General features: G+C 36.5%; 1 protein-coding gene across 1 annotated transcript in view; it reads right to left on the reverse strand.

The window, feature by feature from the left end:
* Positions 1–16,132, reverse strand: part of LOC116811479 (probable ubiquitin carboxyl-terminal hydrolase FAF-Y) — a 128,554-nt gene that overhangs the window by 110,227 nt on the left and 2,195 nt on the right. The window contains 3 exon segments of the mRNA XM_032756511.2: positions 1,548–1,684; positions 5,975–6,181; positions 11,608–11,648. Coding sequence (XP_032612402.2) covers positions 1,548–1,684; positions 5,975–6,181; positions 11,608–11,648 — 385 coding nt within the window.

Genomic DNA, 16,132 nt, shown 5'->3' on the forward strand with positions numbered 1-16,132 from the left:
TATCAGACATCCAGGTACATTCTGGAACAATGAGTTCACACCATTTTACCTGGTTCTCTTTTCCTTCCTAGTTTGTCATTATTGACGAAACCAATCAACACACAATCATTACTAATCTACTGGTAATGAGGTCACCAGTCTTGAGAGAGTATGTGTACTGCATCTATCTATAGTAAATAGATAAGTCTGATAAAAGACAAACTATATATATAGAGAAACAAAGTATGTCCTTCATAAGTATTTTTTCCAGTGTTTATTCCCATGAAACTTTCAAATTTCCTGTAATATTTCCAACAATAGAAAAATAGAGTCAAAATCAACTTGAAAAAAAATCACAAAATATAAATGGCATTTTAAGCTTCTATCAACACAGAAACACTCTTTGGGGCATAATTATGTCAATCTAAAGCTGTAAAGCATCTTGCATCATCTGATACACAAGACAAATGTCCTTACACCATGAGACAATCTTTTTTTTTTTTTTGAGACAGAGTTTTGCTCATGTTGCCTAGGCTGGAGTACAAGGGCACAATTTCGGCTCACTGCAACCTCAGCCTCCCGGGTTCAAGCGATTCTCCTGCCTCAGCCTCCCAAGTAGCTAAGATTATAAGCGCCCGTCATCACGCCCAGCTAATTTCTTCTATTTTTAGTAGAGACGAGGTTTCACCATGTTGGTGAGGCTGGTCTTTAACTCCTGACCTCAAGTGATCCACCTGCCTCAGCCTCCCAAAGTGCTAGGATTATAGGCATGAGCTGTGGCACCCACGAGAGAATCTTTCTAAGATTACAGCTAGTTAGATAAGCCTGGAGTTAACCACCGGGAATCTTAACTGCACTGTGAATATTCTTCAACTAACACAGGTTTCTCTGTGTTATTTTTCCTTTTATTTCATTAATTTTCAATGTGCTACAATAAAATAAAATAAATTATTAAATAACCACAATTTAACATATAACACCAAACATTTAAAATTAAAGAAAATCTAGCTAAAATAAATTATGAGTAAAAAAATCTTTAAACAGTCTTGTCATGGTTTTATAATTTAAATCACTTTGTAGTCTAATTTTTTAAAATTTGACTTTAAAACTCAAGAAAGAGGTGTTTCCCCCCTACAAATGTTAAAAATGTTAGACTAAATCAATTAAATAAATAACAAAAAATGCCGTTTGTAACTACAAGGAATATTGAGCCAAGACAGAGTTAACTGTGGAAAGGATAGAGTAAAATGACAAGTAAGATAAATACAACACATGGCACAATATCTGATACATCTGCTGGAAGTCAGAGACAATTCTGAACAAAGACCTGAAAGGCAGTAATGTGGCTATTATACTTAATTGCTATTTAGTATTGGATATATCACTTACCTATCCGTGTCATAAAATACAAAGAAGTTGAATATGATCAAGGATCTTTATTTTGTTGTAAACAAACTCTTAGAAATTTGTTTTGCCACCATGGTTTTCTTTAAAATTTGCTTTTCTATACCATTTCCAACATAATATACAGATACAAATAAGAAAATTCTCTATTAAAAAAGTCTTACCTCAAATTTTGAGGTGCTTCACCGAACAAACTACAAATTTCTCTTATTTGTTTCAGAGCAGGAATTACCCACTTGACATTTGTGCGAAGTTCTTCTATAAAGTGATCTATCCACTGGATCTTTTGTGCATCTCGATCCTTATACATGAAAAAAATTTATACTGTAAGTGGACCAATATTCAATATAATTCTACCATCAAAATTATTTTGAGACTTACAAAATAGGAAATCTTCTAAACTTAGCATCACCAAATTTATAATGTAACTGTAAAAGAATTCAGTCAAACAAAATGCTCTAAATATATTAGTTTGAAGTTATAAACACCAAAATGTAAGGCATTACTATAAATTTAATGTTCTATGATTCAGAAATATCTGTACCAAGACACAATTCCCAAGTACCAGCACATTAACAGGAAGTATATTTTAAAACATTTGTCTGAATGGTGAGTATTGCATTTCATTGAGTTTTGTGAAGTTTTGTCATAAAATTTGGCAAAGCATGCAATCGCAATTATTACCATATATACTGAGTTTGGTTCTAATCAGAGCAAAGAAAGTGGAAAATTTTTATTTCATCAAGAAAATAACAGTATAGTAATTCTTGAGGTTAAAGAAATCAAAATAAGACAAATCAGTATACACACAAAGAAAGTTACAGAAAAAAGACAATGCGTTCAGTGAAAAAATAATTAACAATTTTTTTTTTTTGAGACGAAGTCTGGCTCTGTCGCAAGACAGGAATGTAGTGGCATGATCTCAGATCTCAGCTCATTGCAACTTCTGACTCCTGGGTTTAAGAGATCCTCCTCCTCAGCCTCCTGAGCAGCTGAGACTACAGGCGCATGCCACCATGCCTGCTAATTTTTTTATTTGTAGTAGAAGCGAGGTTTCATTATGTTGGCCAGGATGGTCTCAATCTCCTGACCTCATGATCCACCCCTGTTGGCCTCCCAAAGTGCTGGGACCACCTGCGTGAGCCACCACGCCCGGCCAAGAATATTTTAAGAGTAAGATTTTTTGGCTGGACGCGGTGGCTCACGCCTGTAATCCCAGCACTTTGGGAGGCCGAGGCGGGCGGATCACGAGGTCAGGAAATCGAGACCATCCTGGCTAACACGGCGAAACCCTGTCTCTACTAAAAATACAAAAAATTAGCCGGGCGAGGTGGCGGGCGCTTGTAGTCCCAGCTACGCGGGAGGCTGAGGCAGGAGAATGGCGTGAACCCCGGAAGGCGGAGCTTGCAGTGAGCCGAGATTGCGCCACCGTGCTCCAGCCCGGGTGAAAGAGCGAGACTCCGTCTAAAAAAAAAAAAAAAAAAAAAAAAGAGTAAGATTTTTCAAATATTCCTCCATGGTTGCTTTGATCTTTTACACTGCAGTGACTAATAATCAAAATTCTGGTTTAAATATCTAATAGATTTTTAGCTGGAAGAATTCTATTTCTGTGCATATTCGTAAAAGAAAAGGTAAATCTTTTTACTTCCTTAATACTTCATTTAAGGGATATGTTTGTAAGCACATTCATGTCTTTTTTTAAAAAAAACTGGACACATGCTTTAAGTGTCTTTAATTCAAACTACTAAGGCATTTTAACGGCTGTACGCATTATAAGAATATTCAGTTTATGTAAAGGGTTTCATTGTCTAAATAATAAAGAGTGTCTTTGTACATATTGTGCTGTTTTCAGATCGTTTCCTAGGAAAAATTTCCATTAATAAATGTGACCATTTTTAAGGATTTAAAACTACTCGTACATGTATATTATATTATTTTATTTATTTATTTTTTTGAGATGGAGTGTCACTCTGTCACCCAGGCTAGAGTGCAGTGGTGCGACTTCGGCTCACTGAGACCTCCACCTCCTGGGTTCAAGCGATTCTCCTGCCTCAGCCTCCCAAGTAGCTAGGACTACAGGTGCACCCCACCATGCTTGGCTTTTTTTTTTTTTTCTTTTTCTTTTTAGATGGAGTTTCACTCTTGTTGCTAAGGCTGGTGTGCAATGGTGCAATCTTGACTCATTGCAACCTCTGCCTCCCGGGTTCAAGCGATTCTCCTGACTCAGCCTCCCGAGTACTGGGATTACAGTCGCCCGCCACCACCCCCAGCTAATTTTTTGTATTTTTAGTAGAGATGGGGTTTCATCTTGGCCAGGCTGGTCTCGAATGCTTCACCTCAGGCAATCCACCCGCCTTGGCCTCCCAAAATGCTGGGATTACAGGCGTGAGCCACTGTGCCTGGCTAATTTTTTGTATTTTTACTAGAGACAGGGTTTTGCCATGTGGGCCAGGCCGGTCTTAAACTCCTGATCTCAAATGATCTACCCATCTTGGTCTCCCCAAGTGTGGGGATTACAGGTGTGCAGCACTGAGCAAGGCCCATACATGTATATTAAATCAAAAGTACTTTAGGTAGGAGGGCAAGAGGAATCACAGACTTACTAGTTTTCAGTAACAACAGCAAACAAAAACTAAAGTTAAAAAAGACAAAATCCTTACACTAAATTTAGGGAAATCAAGTATTAATATAGCAATGTAGAAAACAGTGTGCCAAGCAATAAAATGAATAATAAATGCTAGATGAGCACTTATAACAAGTATATTACTTTAATTCTCTGTAACACTTTTCTATTTAACAAGATAGCATCTCAACTCAAGATCCTCATAACCATTTTACCTGCTGAATAAGCACTTATGAACAGTCAGAATCAACCACAGTATAACACTGTCATCTGATCATAATAACCCAACTGATGCTTTTTATTTCCATGCATCTAAAGCTGTAACTGCATTACTGCAAGTCCAATGCATTATTGACTACTGGGATTGGAAAAAGTATTGTGACTTTATTTGTATGAGGCAGTAGCTGTAATAAATTTCAATTTATACTTTCTTCACAATTAAATCAGTTTTATATGAAAAGCTGGGACTAGTCCACAGACTGTGAATGACATCTTCATTTCTTAAGCATCCCAGTTTTATGAATGTTCTCCCTTTGATTTACCTAATTATACATGAGTTTATATTAGTCCTTTTTTGATGATGGCAACTGATGAAGCAAATGCTTTTATGCTTCACAGTTACATGGTTTTCAAAACCTAAGACATCATCTTGACCTTACTGAATAATTTAAAAAAATATTTTCTATTTGTTTTGAGACAGGGTCTTACTCTGTTACCCAAGCTGAAATAGGTGACACGCTCATGGCTCACTGCAGACTCAGCCTCCCAGGCTCCAGTGACTCTCCTGCCTCAGACTCCCTAGTAGCTGGGACTTCAGGTGTGCACCACCATGCCCAACTAATTTCTTAGGTTTTATAGAGGTGGGGTTTCCCCATGTTGCCCAGGATGGACTGAACTTGTAAACTCAAGCGATCTGCCCTCCTTGGCCTCCCAAAGTGCTGGGATTACAGGAGTGAAACACTGTGCCCAGCCAACTCTGCTTAATTAGATTAAGCTTGAGTCCAAGTGAAAGCAGAATGCTTGCCCTCTAGAAACAGAAACACTCCTGCCTGTTCATTTTTTATTTTTTAAAAAGGAGTATCATCATAATTAAATTACTGAACTGACCTATTATAAGGGTAGCAAAAAACTGCTGATAAAAATCCATCAAGAGGTTCAAAATTTTAGGCAAAACTAGCAAAATATCAATACTTAAAATTAGTAGCATAAGGCACATCGGTTAAACATTGGGAAGCCGTTGTGATTTGCTGATAGGGAAGCCAATACGTTCTGTTAATCTTCCTAACTTCTTACCAGCAAATAAAACGTAATTACCCTTAAACGTCTAAAGTCACTTCTGCCTTTAAATCTTTAGGATCTGTATTAGCACTACATATTTAGCTACAGTATGACTATAATAAGATGTTCTACCTATTAATATCTTTGTCTCAGTGAGGCAAAAATGCTTAGTGAATGATATATAAAATCTGGCTGGAAAACCCAAGGGTGGAGAATGGGGCCAGGCTTACAGGACAATAGTATACCAATTCCTTAAGATTACTTTATAAATAAAAAAATGACAGGCCGGGTGCGGTGGCTGACGCCTGTAATCCCAGCACTTTGGGGGGCCAAGGTGGGTGGATCATGAAGTCAGGAGGTTGATACAATCCTGGGTAACACAGTGAAACCCCGTCTCTACTAAAAATAAAAAAATTAGCCGGGCATGGTGGCAGGCACCTGTAGTCCCAGCTACTCGGGAGGCTGAGGCAGGAGAATGGCATGAACCTGGGAGGCGGAGCTTGTAGTGAGCCAAGATTGCGCCACTGCACTCCAGCCTGGGCCACAGAGCAAGCCTCTGTCTCAAAAAAAAATAAAAAAAAAAAATAAATAAATAAATAAAATGATAGAAGAAACTGGAATTATCTTGTAACGAAGTTATCCCACTTGTGAAGGAAAGTCAGAAAACTGAACAAAGAAATACTCCAATACCTGGGAACAACTATAATCTAGTATTTTTATGTGGGCACTGAGAGCAAGGTCCATGATGTCTACAGGCACATCATCACTATGAGCCAGGTTCCAAAGAAGGTTCAACACTTTGTGTGCCATCACACCATCTTTATCATCTTCTGCAAGACGACCTATCAACTCAAGGAGCTTTTCACGTTGCCTTTTACTTGCATTTGTCCAGTTTGCCTAAAAAAAGTATTTAAATGATATAAATACCACATAATTTATTATATTTGTTTACATTAAGTAACCACTGCTTTAAGTCTTTGAATAAACTACATTCATCACATAAACACACACGTGCGCACACACACACACACACACACACACACACCAAGAGCATATCTGAACAAAGGTGTCAGTAGAGGAAACAAAATAGTACTCGCGAGGCAAAGTAATTGCAACTCCAGGAAAAAAAGCCTCTATTTCCAATATAAACTTTGTTACTTTTGACTTGAAAATTAGGTAATTAAAAAATAACAAAGGATACCTGATTCAAAAATGCTGTAATACATAAAGAGAGCAGATGATTAAGTAATCTGCATTAAACGTTTTACAACAAAAAGCAAACATGAGGTGAAAAAATGTTTATAAGAAATTATGTTACAGACCAAAAAATCCAAACAACAAAAACCTCCAACTTACAAAGAAATGATGAACAAATGCTGTCTACATGTAGCAGATAAAATGCTCACTGAAAAGAATTAAGATAATTTTGATTTGTGAAGGTAAAACAGATATTTCGTTATTCTTCCCATTAAATACAACCCAAACTCCTGGACATTATACATAACACAGACTTAGGACTCTGAAAAGAATAGAGAAGGAAATGGTCCCTGAAAAGTAAAGAGAAGAATGTAGACCTCACAGAGACTTCTAAATATTAGGAACAAGAAGGTAGTGAATTTCCAGAATTTTCTTTTATTTCATACATTCCAGATTTGAAGCTAAAAGATCTAGCAACCTGCAAACATTAGTAGGTGCAGGTAAGAAAAGCACCCTCCCTCCCCACAGCCACCCCTATATCCTATGGATCAGGAAACATGCAAATTGAAAACTTAGAAAATAAATGTCCTACTCCAAGCAAAAACTATAGAAAGAACTACGACTCACTCCCCATGCATACCACAAAAAGTTGAGTGAAAACCCTAAAGTTCTTAAGGCTGTAACCAAGCATGCCAAAATATGTGGGAAGATAAAGAAGACCAACTAGTGAGCTGGGGTTTCTATGGAAGATAAAGAAGGCCAAGTAGTGAGCTGTGATTTCTATCTCCACTTGACAGTAACAAAGAACCAGCACCTGCCTGATTCTGCTGGGGTAGTGCCTAAAACAGAATCAGAACTTTCATCACTGCCCATTGGAAAAAAGGTCACTCCCACCATGGTAGAAGTTAGAAGTGTGGACCACACAGGGGGTCAGAAATTCCTCCCCACATAGCACTAATAAGGAACACCTCCTTCGAGTGACAAAGAAGACAGTATAGGGAACTTGGAGTTCTACTTCCAAGTGGTAACAACCAAGGGTATCACTCCCTTCCCTTGCCTAAGTGTTGCCAGACAAAAATCACGGAAAATAGAAGTTTCAATATTCCTTGAGTCTAATAACATATCAATATCTCTGGGTTTCAAGTGAGTATTACTTCACATATCAAGAATCAGGAAGACATCAAAATGAATGAAAAAAGAATTGACTGGTGCGAACACAAAGACGACAGATGTCAGAATTATCAAAGATTTTAAAGTTACATAAACAAGTATAGTAATGTACTACAGAAATTTTAAAAATGTTCAAATAACCCTCCAGAAGGCAGGAAAATAAAAATAGAGAAATGAAAAACAGAAAAGAATAAGCAGAACATAAAATATGATAGCAAGGGGTAATAGGGATTTTTTGTATTATTAAGTATAAGAAAATACGCAAGTTGAGGCCGGGCGCAGTGGCTCACAGATGTAATCCCAGCACTTTGGGTGGCCGAGGCGGGCGGATCACCTGAGGTTGGGAGTTAGAGACTAGCCTGACCAATACAGAAACCCTGTCTCTACCAAAAATAAAAAAAAAAATTAGCTGGGCATGGTGGCAGGCACCCGTAATCCCAGCTGCTTGGGAGGCTGAGGCAGGAAAATCACTTGAACCCGGGAGGCGGAGGTTGCGGTCAGCGGAGACTGCGCCATTACACTCCAGCATAGGCAACAAGAGCAAAACTCCGTCTCAAAAAAAAAAAAAAAAAAAAGAAAGAAAGAAAAGAAAACAGGCAGGTTGAAAGCAAAAGAATGCAAAAAGATGTAACAGGCAAACATTAAAGGAAAGTAGAAATAGCTATTTTAATATGAAATGCCCAAGAAAAAAATGTCATTGGTCACTAAACAATGAAAAAGGATCACTCCATCAAGACATGACACAGCAGTTCGAAACATATATGCACCAAAATGTGTATACTGCAAAATATGTGAAGCAAAAACTAAGATGATCAAAGGCAAAAGAGGCAAAATCATAATTAGAGAGATATCAACACCCCTCTCTAAACAAATGACAGAACTACACAGAAAATTTGCAAATATATCAACAAAAGTATCAATCAACAGGATTTAACTGACATTTATAGAACACTCCACACAACAGGATAAATCTTATTTTCAAAGTTCCTACAAAAGAAAATACTATCTCTTCAGTGACAAAACAAACCTCAGGAAATTTAAGAATGAAAATCATACAATTACACATGAATCAAACTATAAATCAATTACATTCTGATGACATGAAAACCTATTGATTACTGTTCAAGTCCTAGTTCTATGTTCTCAAAGAGTCATCTTCACAGAAATTAATATAATTGAGGCTAAGCATGGTGGCTCATGACTGTAATCCACCACTCTGAGAGGCCAAGGAAGGAGTATCATTTGGGCCCAATAGTTTAAGGCCAAGCAAGTTTGAGTCCCAGCCTAAAAAACACAGTGAGACTTTTCTCTATAAAAAAATTAAAAAATTAGCTGGACATAGTGATTCATACCTATAGTCTCAGCTACTCAGGAAGCCTGAGGTGGGAGGATTGCTTGAACCTGGGAGGCTGAGACTTCAGTTAAGTGTGATTGTACCACTAAACTCCAGCCTGGGCGAAGAGAGTGAGGCCCTGTCTGGAAGGAATACATACACACTCACACACATACATGCAACATGTATATCTATATATTTATAATATGTATATTATACTGGTATGTGTGTGTGTGTGTGTGTGTGTATATATATATATCAGCATATATATTTATACATATACATAAGCCTGTTTGCATATACATGTATGTGGAAAAAAAAGCAAAATTTGGATAAAATATGCAACATTTAAACATAGTGGAAGATGGAAGCTCCTAACACCAAACACACAGATAAGAGGAAATACTGAAGTGAATCATCTTAAATCCTACTTCAGGAAACTACAAAAAAAGAGCAAAATAGGCTTGAAGAAAGCAGAATAAAGGACACACTAAAGAATTAATAAAAATCCATAAAATTTAAAAGAAACAATTTGTTAAATTAATTAAACAAAAACTTGTCTTTTCAAAGGGATCTATAATTTCTAGTGCAGTGAGTAAAACAAAATCTTGTTAAAGATAATACACAAATTACTAACATCCGTAATAAAACAGCTATGACTGCAGACTGTGCTGATATCAAAAAACAGTAAGGAACACTAGAAACAATATATAATTTGCCAGCTTAGACAAAATAAATGACATCTCTTAAAAACAAATTACAGGAACTCAATCAATATAAACAATTTTAAAAGAACAATAATTATTAAGGAAAAACTAAATTTGTAATGTTAAAACTCCCCAAAATAATCACCAGACCAGATCGTTTCAGTGAGGAAAAAAAGAAACACTTCCCAATATTTTATAAAGTAAGTAATGTTCTGACTGCAAAACCTGAACATTACAAACAAAACTACAGACTGCATAACTCATAAATATAAATGCAAAATTCCTTAACAATTATTAGAAAAGGAAAGTCAACAATACACAATAATAATAATATATGATTAAGTATGGTTTATTCCAGGGATGCAGGCCTAACTAAATAATCAAAAAACAATCACTGTAATCCACCACATTAAAAGGGTAGAAAAGAAAAACTGGTCTGCACATGGCTGTTCACACCTGTAATTCCAGTGACAGGAGGCGAAGGTTTGGGAGGACAAGCCTGGGCCTGACAGCGAAACCCCACCTCTATAAAAATAAAAATCAGAAAAAAAGTTAGCTTTGTGTGGTAGGGTGTGCCCTTAGTCCTAGCTACTCAGGATGCTGAGGGAGGAGGATAGCTTGGGTCCGGGAAGTCAAAGCTGCAGTGAACTATGATCACGCCACTGCCCTCTACCTGGATGACAGAGTGAGACCATGTCTTAAAAAAAAAAAAAAAACTCACTATCACAGCAACAGATACAGAAAAAAACACTTGGCAAAACATCCATTCACGACAAAGACTCTCAGAACAAAAATGGAATGCAACTTTCTTAAACCAATTAATGGCATCTACAAAAAACAGGGAGCTAACATTATTCCCCCTGTACTTGCTTTTCTGTTCTAAAACAGAAAGGGTGAGATCTTGGCTCACTGTAGCTTCCAACTCTTGGGCTGAGGCAATTCTCCTGCCTTGACCTCACAAAGCATTGGGATTACAGGTGTGAGCCACTGCTCCTGGCTAACGTTATTCTTCATAATGAAACACTGATACTTTTCTTACCATGAGATCAAAGCAAGACTAAATTGCTCCCTCTAGCCACTTCTATTGAGCTTTATACTGGCAATTCTAACCACCACAATGAGGCAAGAAAAAGAAGTAACAGGCACACACAAGGAGAAGGAAGATGCAAAATTCTTCTTACGTGCAGGTAGTATGATTTTCTATATAAAAGAAAATTGCAAGGATCCTCAAAGAGATAAAAAAAGCCTCATGGACTTTAACACGATCACAGGACATGGAATATACATATAAAAATCAAACCGATACAGGAGTAATAATAAATGTATAAACACAGCATCAAAAACATTTACAATTACTCAAAGTAAAACCAGACACATAAACATTTAACTGTAAATTTAGCCACACAAGCATAAGGTATGTATGTGTAAAACTACCCAGCACTGAATAAATAATTCAAAGGTCTAAATCAATGAAGAGGTATACAGTATTCTGGGGCTCAAAAATCCATGCAAAAATTCTCCCCAAATCAATATACAGAATTTATGTACTACTATTTAAATTAGTGTACTTCCTATTACTGGAAAGCAGATATCTAAAATGAAGATCAGATTATCTAAAATTTTTATGGGAAGCAAAGTATAAAAACAGCTAAATAATTTGAAAAAAAGATAAAGTGGAATGAGTCTGTCTACCTGATTTTAATAGTACAGTATGTACTTGCAGTAATCACAATTCTGAGGCAGAGGAACAAAGATCAATGAAGAAAACAAAAAATGTATGAATAAACCCACACAAATGTGACCAACTGATTTATGAAAAAGGTACATTTTAATTAATTAAAAATGAAAGACAGCCTTTCACAAAATGGTTCTGGAATACCTGGGAGAAGAAAAAGAAGTTTCAATCTAAGTCTCACATCTAAAGAATGCAAGAAAGCATCACTCAGCTCGATCAGACCTGAATGACATAAGTAAAACTTTTACAGAAACAATATAAGAATAAATAGGATTTATGGGTAGGCAATAAGTGCTCACAATTTGACATAAAAAAGCATGATCTCTAAGAATAAATAAGTGAGACCTCATCAGAATTACAAACTCAACTGGTAAAACACCTGTTAAAGAGGATAAAAAGATATGCTACAGACTGGCAGAAAATATTTGCTGTGTTTCCAATAAATGACTATCATCTAGATTATATAAAGAACTCAGTAATAACAAACTTAAATTAGCAAATGAACAAAAAACTCCACATAGAAACTAAATATATGAAAGATCTTCAACATCATTAGTCATTAGGCTAATGTAAATTAAAACCATTAATGAGATTTCACTGCACACCTGTCAGAATAAAACAAGTTTAAAAAATAGTGTCGCTGGGGTGGGCATGGTGGTTCACGCCTTTAATCCCAGCACTTTGGAGGCTGAGGCGGGCAGATCACAAGGTCAGGAGATCGACTCCATCTGGCTAACATGGTGAAACCCCATCACTACTAAAAAAATATAAAACAATTAGCCAGGCATGGTTGCAGGCACCTGTAGTCCCAGCTACTTGGGAGGCTGAGGCAGGAGAACGGCATGAACCTGGGAGGCGGAGCTTGCAATGAGCCGAGATCGTGCCACTGCACTCCAGCTTGGGTGACAGAGTGAGACTCCTGTCTCAAAAAAAAAAAAAAAAAAAAAAATAGTGTCAATACCAAAATGTGGAAAGAATGTGGAGAAACTGGATTATTCATACTCATAAACTATGGGTAGAAATGAATAAGGTTAGTCATTCTGGAAAACAGTTTGGCAGTTTCTTAAAAATCTAAAAATGTCCTAAACAAAATAGTAACAAAATCCAGCAACAAATAAAATGATTATAGCTCATAACAAGTATCATTTATTGCAGTTTAAGAAGCAACATATATAAAAAAAGATTATACACCAAGACAAGTATAATTTATTTCAGAAGTATAAACCTCGCTGAACGTACAAAAATCAACTAATGTAATATAGGACACAAAAACATGTAACATCTCCATATACCAAGATAGTTAATAAAATCCAGTATCCTTTCATGATAAAAATACTCAATAAACTAGGATTTGAAGAGAACTTCCGAAACCCAATAAAAGGCATCTACAAAAGCCCTCCTTTTCACATTGTGTTTTATGCTGAAAAACAGAAAGCTTGCCAACTACAATCAGAAACAAGACAAAAATGACTGTTCTTACCACTACTTTTAACACTGTACTAGAAGTTCTTGTTAGGGAAATCAGGCCAGAAGGAGAAGTTATATAATCGGAAAAGAACACGTAAAACTAACTGTATTGCAAACAATATGATCCCATACATAGAAAAATTTAAGAATCAAAAACTATTACAAGAAAGAAATGTAACAGGGTTTCAGGATGCAAGATCAATAAATAAATATCAACTGTATTCCTACATACAAGATACATATTTCTTTACATTGGATGTTAAAAAATCCAAACTGAAATTAGGAAAACTTCCATTTATATTCACAACAAAAACAAAAAATTATTTTGGTATCACTTTAGCAAAGTTGAACTGAAGTAACTGAGTAGCTCTCACTCAGTTACTTATCTTTTGTGATTTTCAGCTTAAGCTGTCCTACTTCTTCACACTGATATTCAGGACATTGCTCTGGACTGTCAGGGGTGCTCCCGCAGCCCTCCAGGCTTTGACTCATATGTGATGTATCCAGGAGTCAATTCCTGTAACTTTTATTACTGAGAGCGTTGAAAGAATAACAGTGTAAGGCCCTTCCCAGCTTGGGCTCAGGGAGGGAGAGAGAGAACAGAGAGCCTTTACCAATACTAAATCTCCTGGGTTAAACAGAGGTAGCCCTGTTTCCTGGGGATGGGCCTTTGTCAATTGTGCTAATTCCGTTGGAAGTGAGCCAGAGAAGTTACATGCTTAACTAGCGCCAACGTTTCCTGATCTAATAGAAAATCATTAGTAAGGGAAGGCTGTCCACACAGAATCTCAAAAGGGCTCAGACTTAATTTTGAAAGGGTTATTACTTATTCTTATGGGAAGAAGAGTGACCCAAGAAAAGTGAGTTTTTAGGATAATTTCCTGAGTGTCTCTTGATAATATGATTAGTTTTCTCTACGCTTCCTGAGAATTGGGATCTCTGAGCACAATGCAGATGATATTCTACACCTACTACTTTTTTTTTTTTTAACACATAGTTCTTTTAAGAGCCCTTGTATGACAACTGCCTTGAATGAAGGCCGATTGTCACTCTGAAGAACTTAGGTAGACAAAGCAAGGAGTTATTTCATTAACTAACACTTTTGTTACCTCAGAGGCTTTTTCTGTGTAGTACGGAAATATCTCTACCAAGTTAGCAAAGGTATCTACCCATACCAGCAGGTATGCCCTTTACCTTTGGCATGTGGGTAAAGTCTATTTGAGAATATTCCCCTATTCTTTACATTTGAGGAGGAAGGAGTCACCTTCAGGGTATTATTTTTAAGACAGATTTCACAAGCATTAACAACTTGCTTGACTGTTTTTAGTAAGTTCTCTCCTGAAAACAGTCTCTGGGCACATTGATAAATTTTATTTTTTCCTAGGTGAAAAGCTTGGTGAAGAACTTTGAAGACTTTCCATTGGCAGGAGGCTGGCAAGTGGAGTTTGCCATCCTGACTGTAGCCATCCTGAGGGCTAAAATATATACCCTTGAGAAGTGGCCCATTCTATTCTGTAGAGGAGTACTGAGGTTTAGTTTCTCTTATGGAGCCCTCCCAGATTAGAGGGATTTGAAGAGTGTTGATATCTTGAGGCTTCCTTTCCTCTGATTTAGCTGCTTGATCAGCTAATCTGTTTCCTTCACCTACCTCTTGATGTCATCTACAATGTATCACTTTTTGATGTCATCTACAATGCATCACTGCTATTTCTCATGGAAGGAAAACTGAGGATAATAACCTGTTAATTTGCTGATGACATTTTATAGAAGATCCATTGGTGGTAAAAAAAAAAAAAAAAAAAAATGACTTTCCTTCCAAATAGAAGCATGAGCATGAAGAACTAGGAAAATTATGTTCCTTCCATGCCTAAATTGCTAATTTTTTTAATAATAAAAGAATATTGAATATTTTTTCTGAATTGAGATGATTATATGTTTGTTCTTCATTCTGTTGATGTAACTTATTACATTTATTGCTTTGCATATTTCAATAATCCTCATATTACTCGAATAAATTCCAATTGATCATGGTATATTATATTCTTGATATCTTGCTGTATTTGCTTTGCTAGTATTTTTCAAGTATTTTTGTGGCTATATTGATCAGGGATACTGACCTGTAAGGTTGGTAACTGCATCCTTGTCTAGTTTTGGCTTCATAATGAGTGAGAAAAAAGTCTCCTTTTAAAATTTTTATAAATTTATAGGGTACAAGAGTAATTTAATTTCTTATCATCCACTTCCTCATATCCTCTCACCCTTTGGAGTCTCCATTGTCCATCATTCCACACTCTTTGGCCATGTGTATGCATTATTATCTCCTATTTGTAAATAAGAATATGCAATATTTGTCTTTCAGTGTTTGTCTTGTTTCACTTAGGGTCATGTCCTCCATGTTTTTGCAAATAAAATGATTTTATTCCTTTTTAAGGCTAAATGACATTTCATTGTGTATACATACCACATTTTCTTTATCTAAGTATCTGTTGATTGACACTTACTCCATATTTTTTCTTTTTTTTTTTTTTTTTGAGATGGAGTTTTGATCTGTCACCAAAATGGGAGTGCAGTGGGGCAATCTTGGCTCACTGCAATCTCTGCCTCCTGGATTCAAGTGATTCTCCTGCCTCAGACTCCCGAATATCTGGGATTACAGGCAAGTGCCACCACATTCAGCTAATTTTTGTATTTTAGTAGAGACAGGGTTTTGCCACGTTGGCCACACTGGTCTTGAACTCCTGACCTCAGGTGATCTACCTACCTCAGGCTCCCAAAGTGCTGGGATTACATGCGTGAGTCACCGTGCCTGGTCAATAATTTGTTTTCCTTTGGGTAGATGTCAAATAGTGAGATTGCCGAATCAAGTGGTAGTACTATTTTTAGTTCTTTGAGAAATCTTTACAGGTTGTACTAATTTAAATTCCATCAACTGTGTATAACAGTTCCTTTACCTCCACATCCTTGCCATCATCTGTTACTCTTTGTCCTTTTAACAACAGCCACTCTGACTGGTGTAAAATTATATCTTATTGTGGTTTTCGTATGCATTTCTGTGACGATTAGTGATACTAAACATTTTATCATATGCCTATCGACCAATAATATGTCTCCTCTCATTTCTTAAATAATATAGGTCTTCTCTTATTTCTTAAAACATTAATAAATAATGTTTGTTGCCCATTTTAGGCTGATAGTACGCTTGATCTTAACAAGTCAAGAAATGATTTTGCCCACTTTTT

This window comes from Hylobates moloch, unplaced genomic scaffold, assembly GCF_009828535.3.
Source record: "Hylobates moloch isolate HMO894 unplaced genomic scaffold, HMol_V3 SCAFFOLD_25, whole genome shotgun sequence".
Taxonomy (NCBI): domain Eukaryota; kingdom Metazoa; phylum Chordata; class Mammalia; order Primates; family Hylobatidae; genus Hylobates; species Hylobates moloch.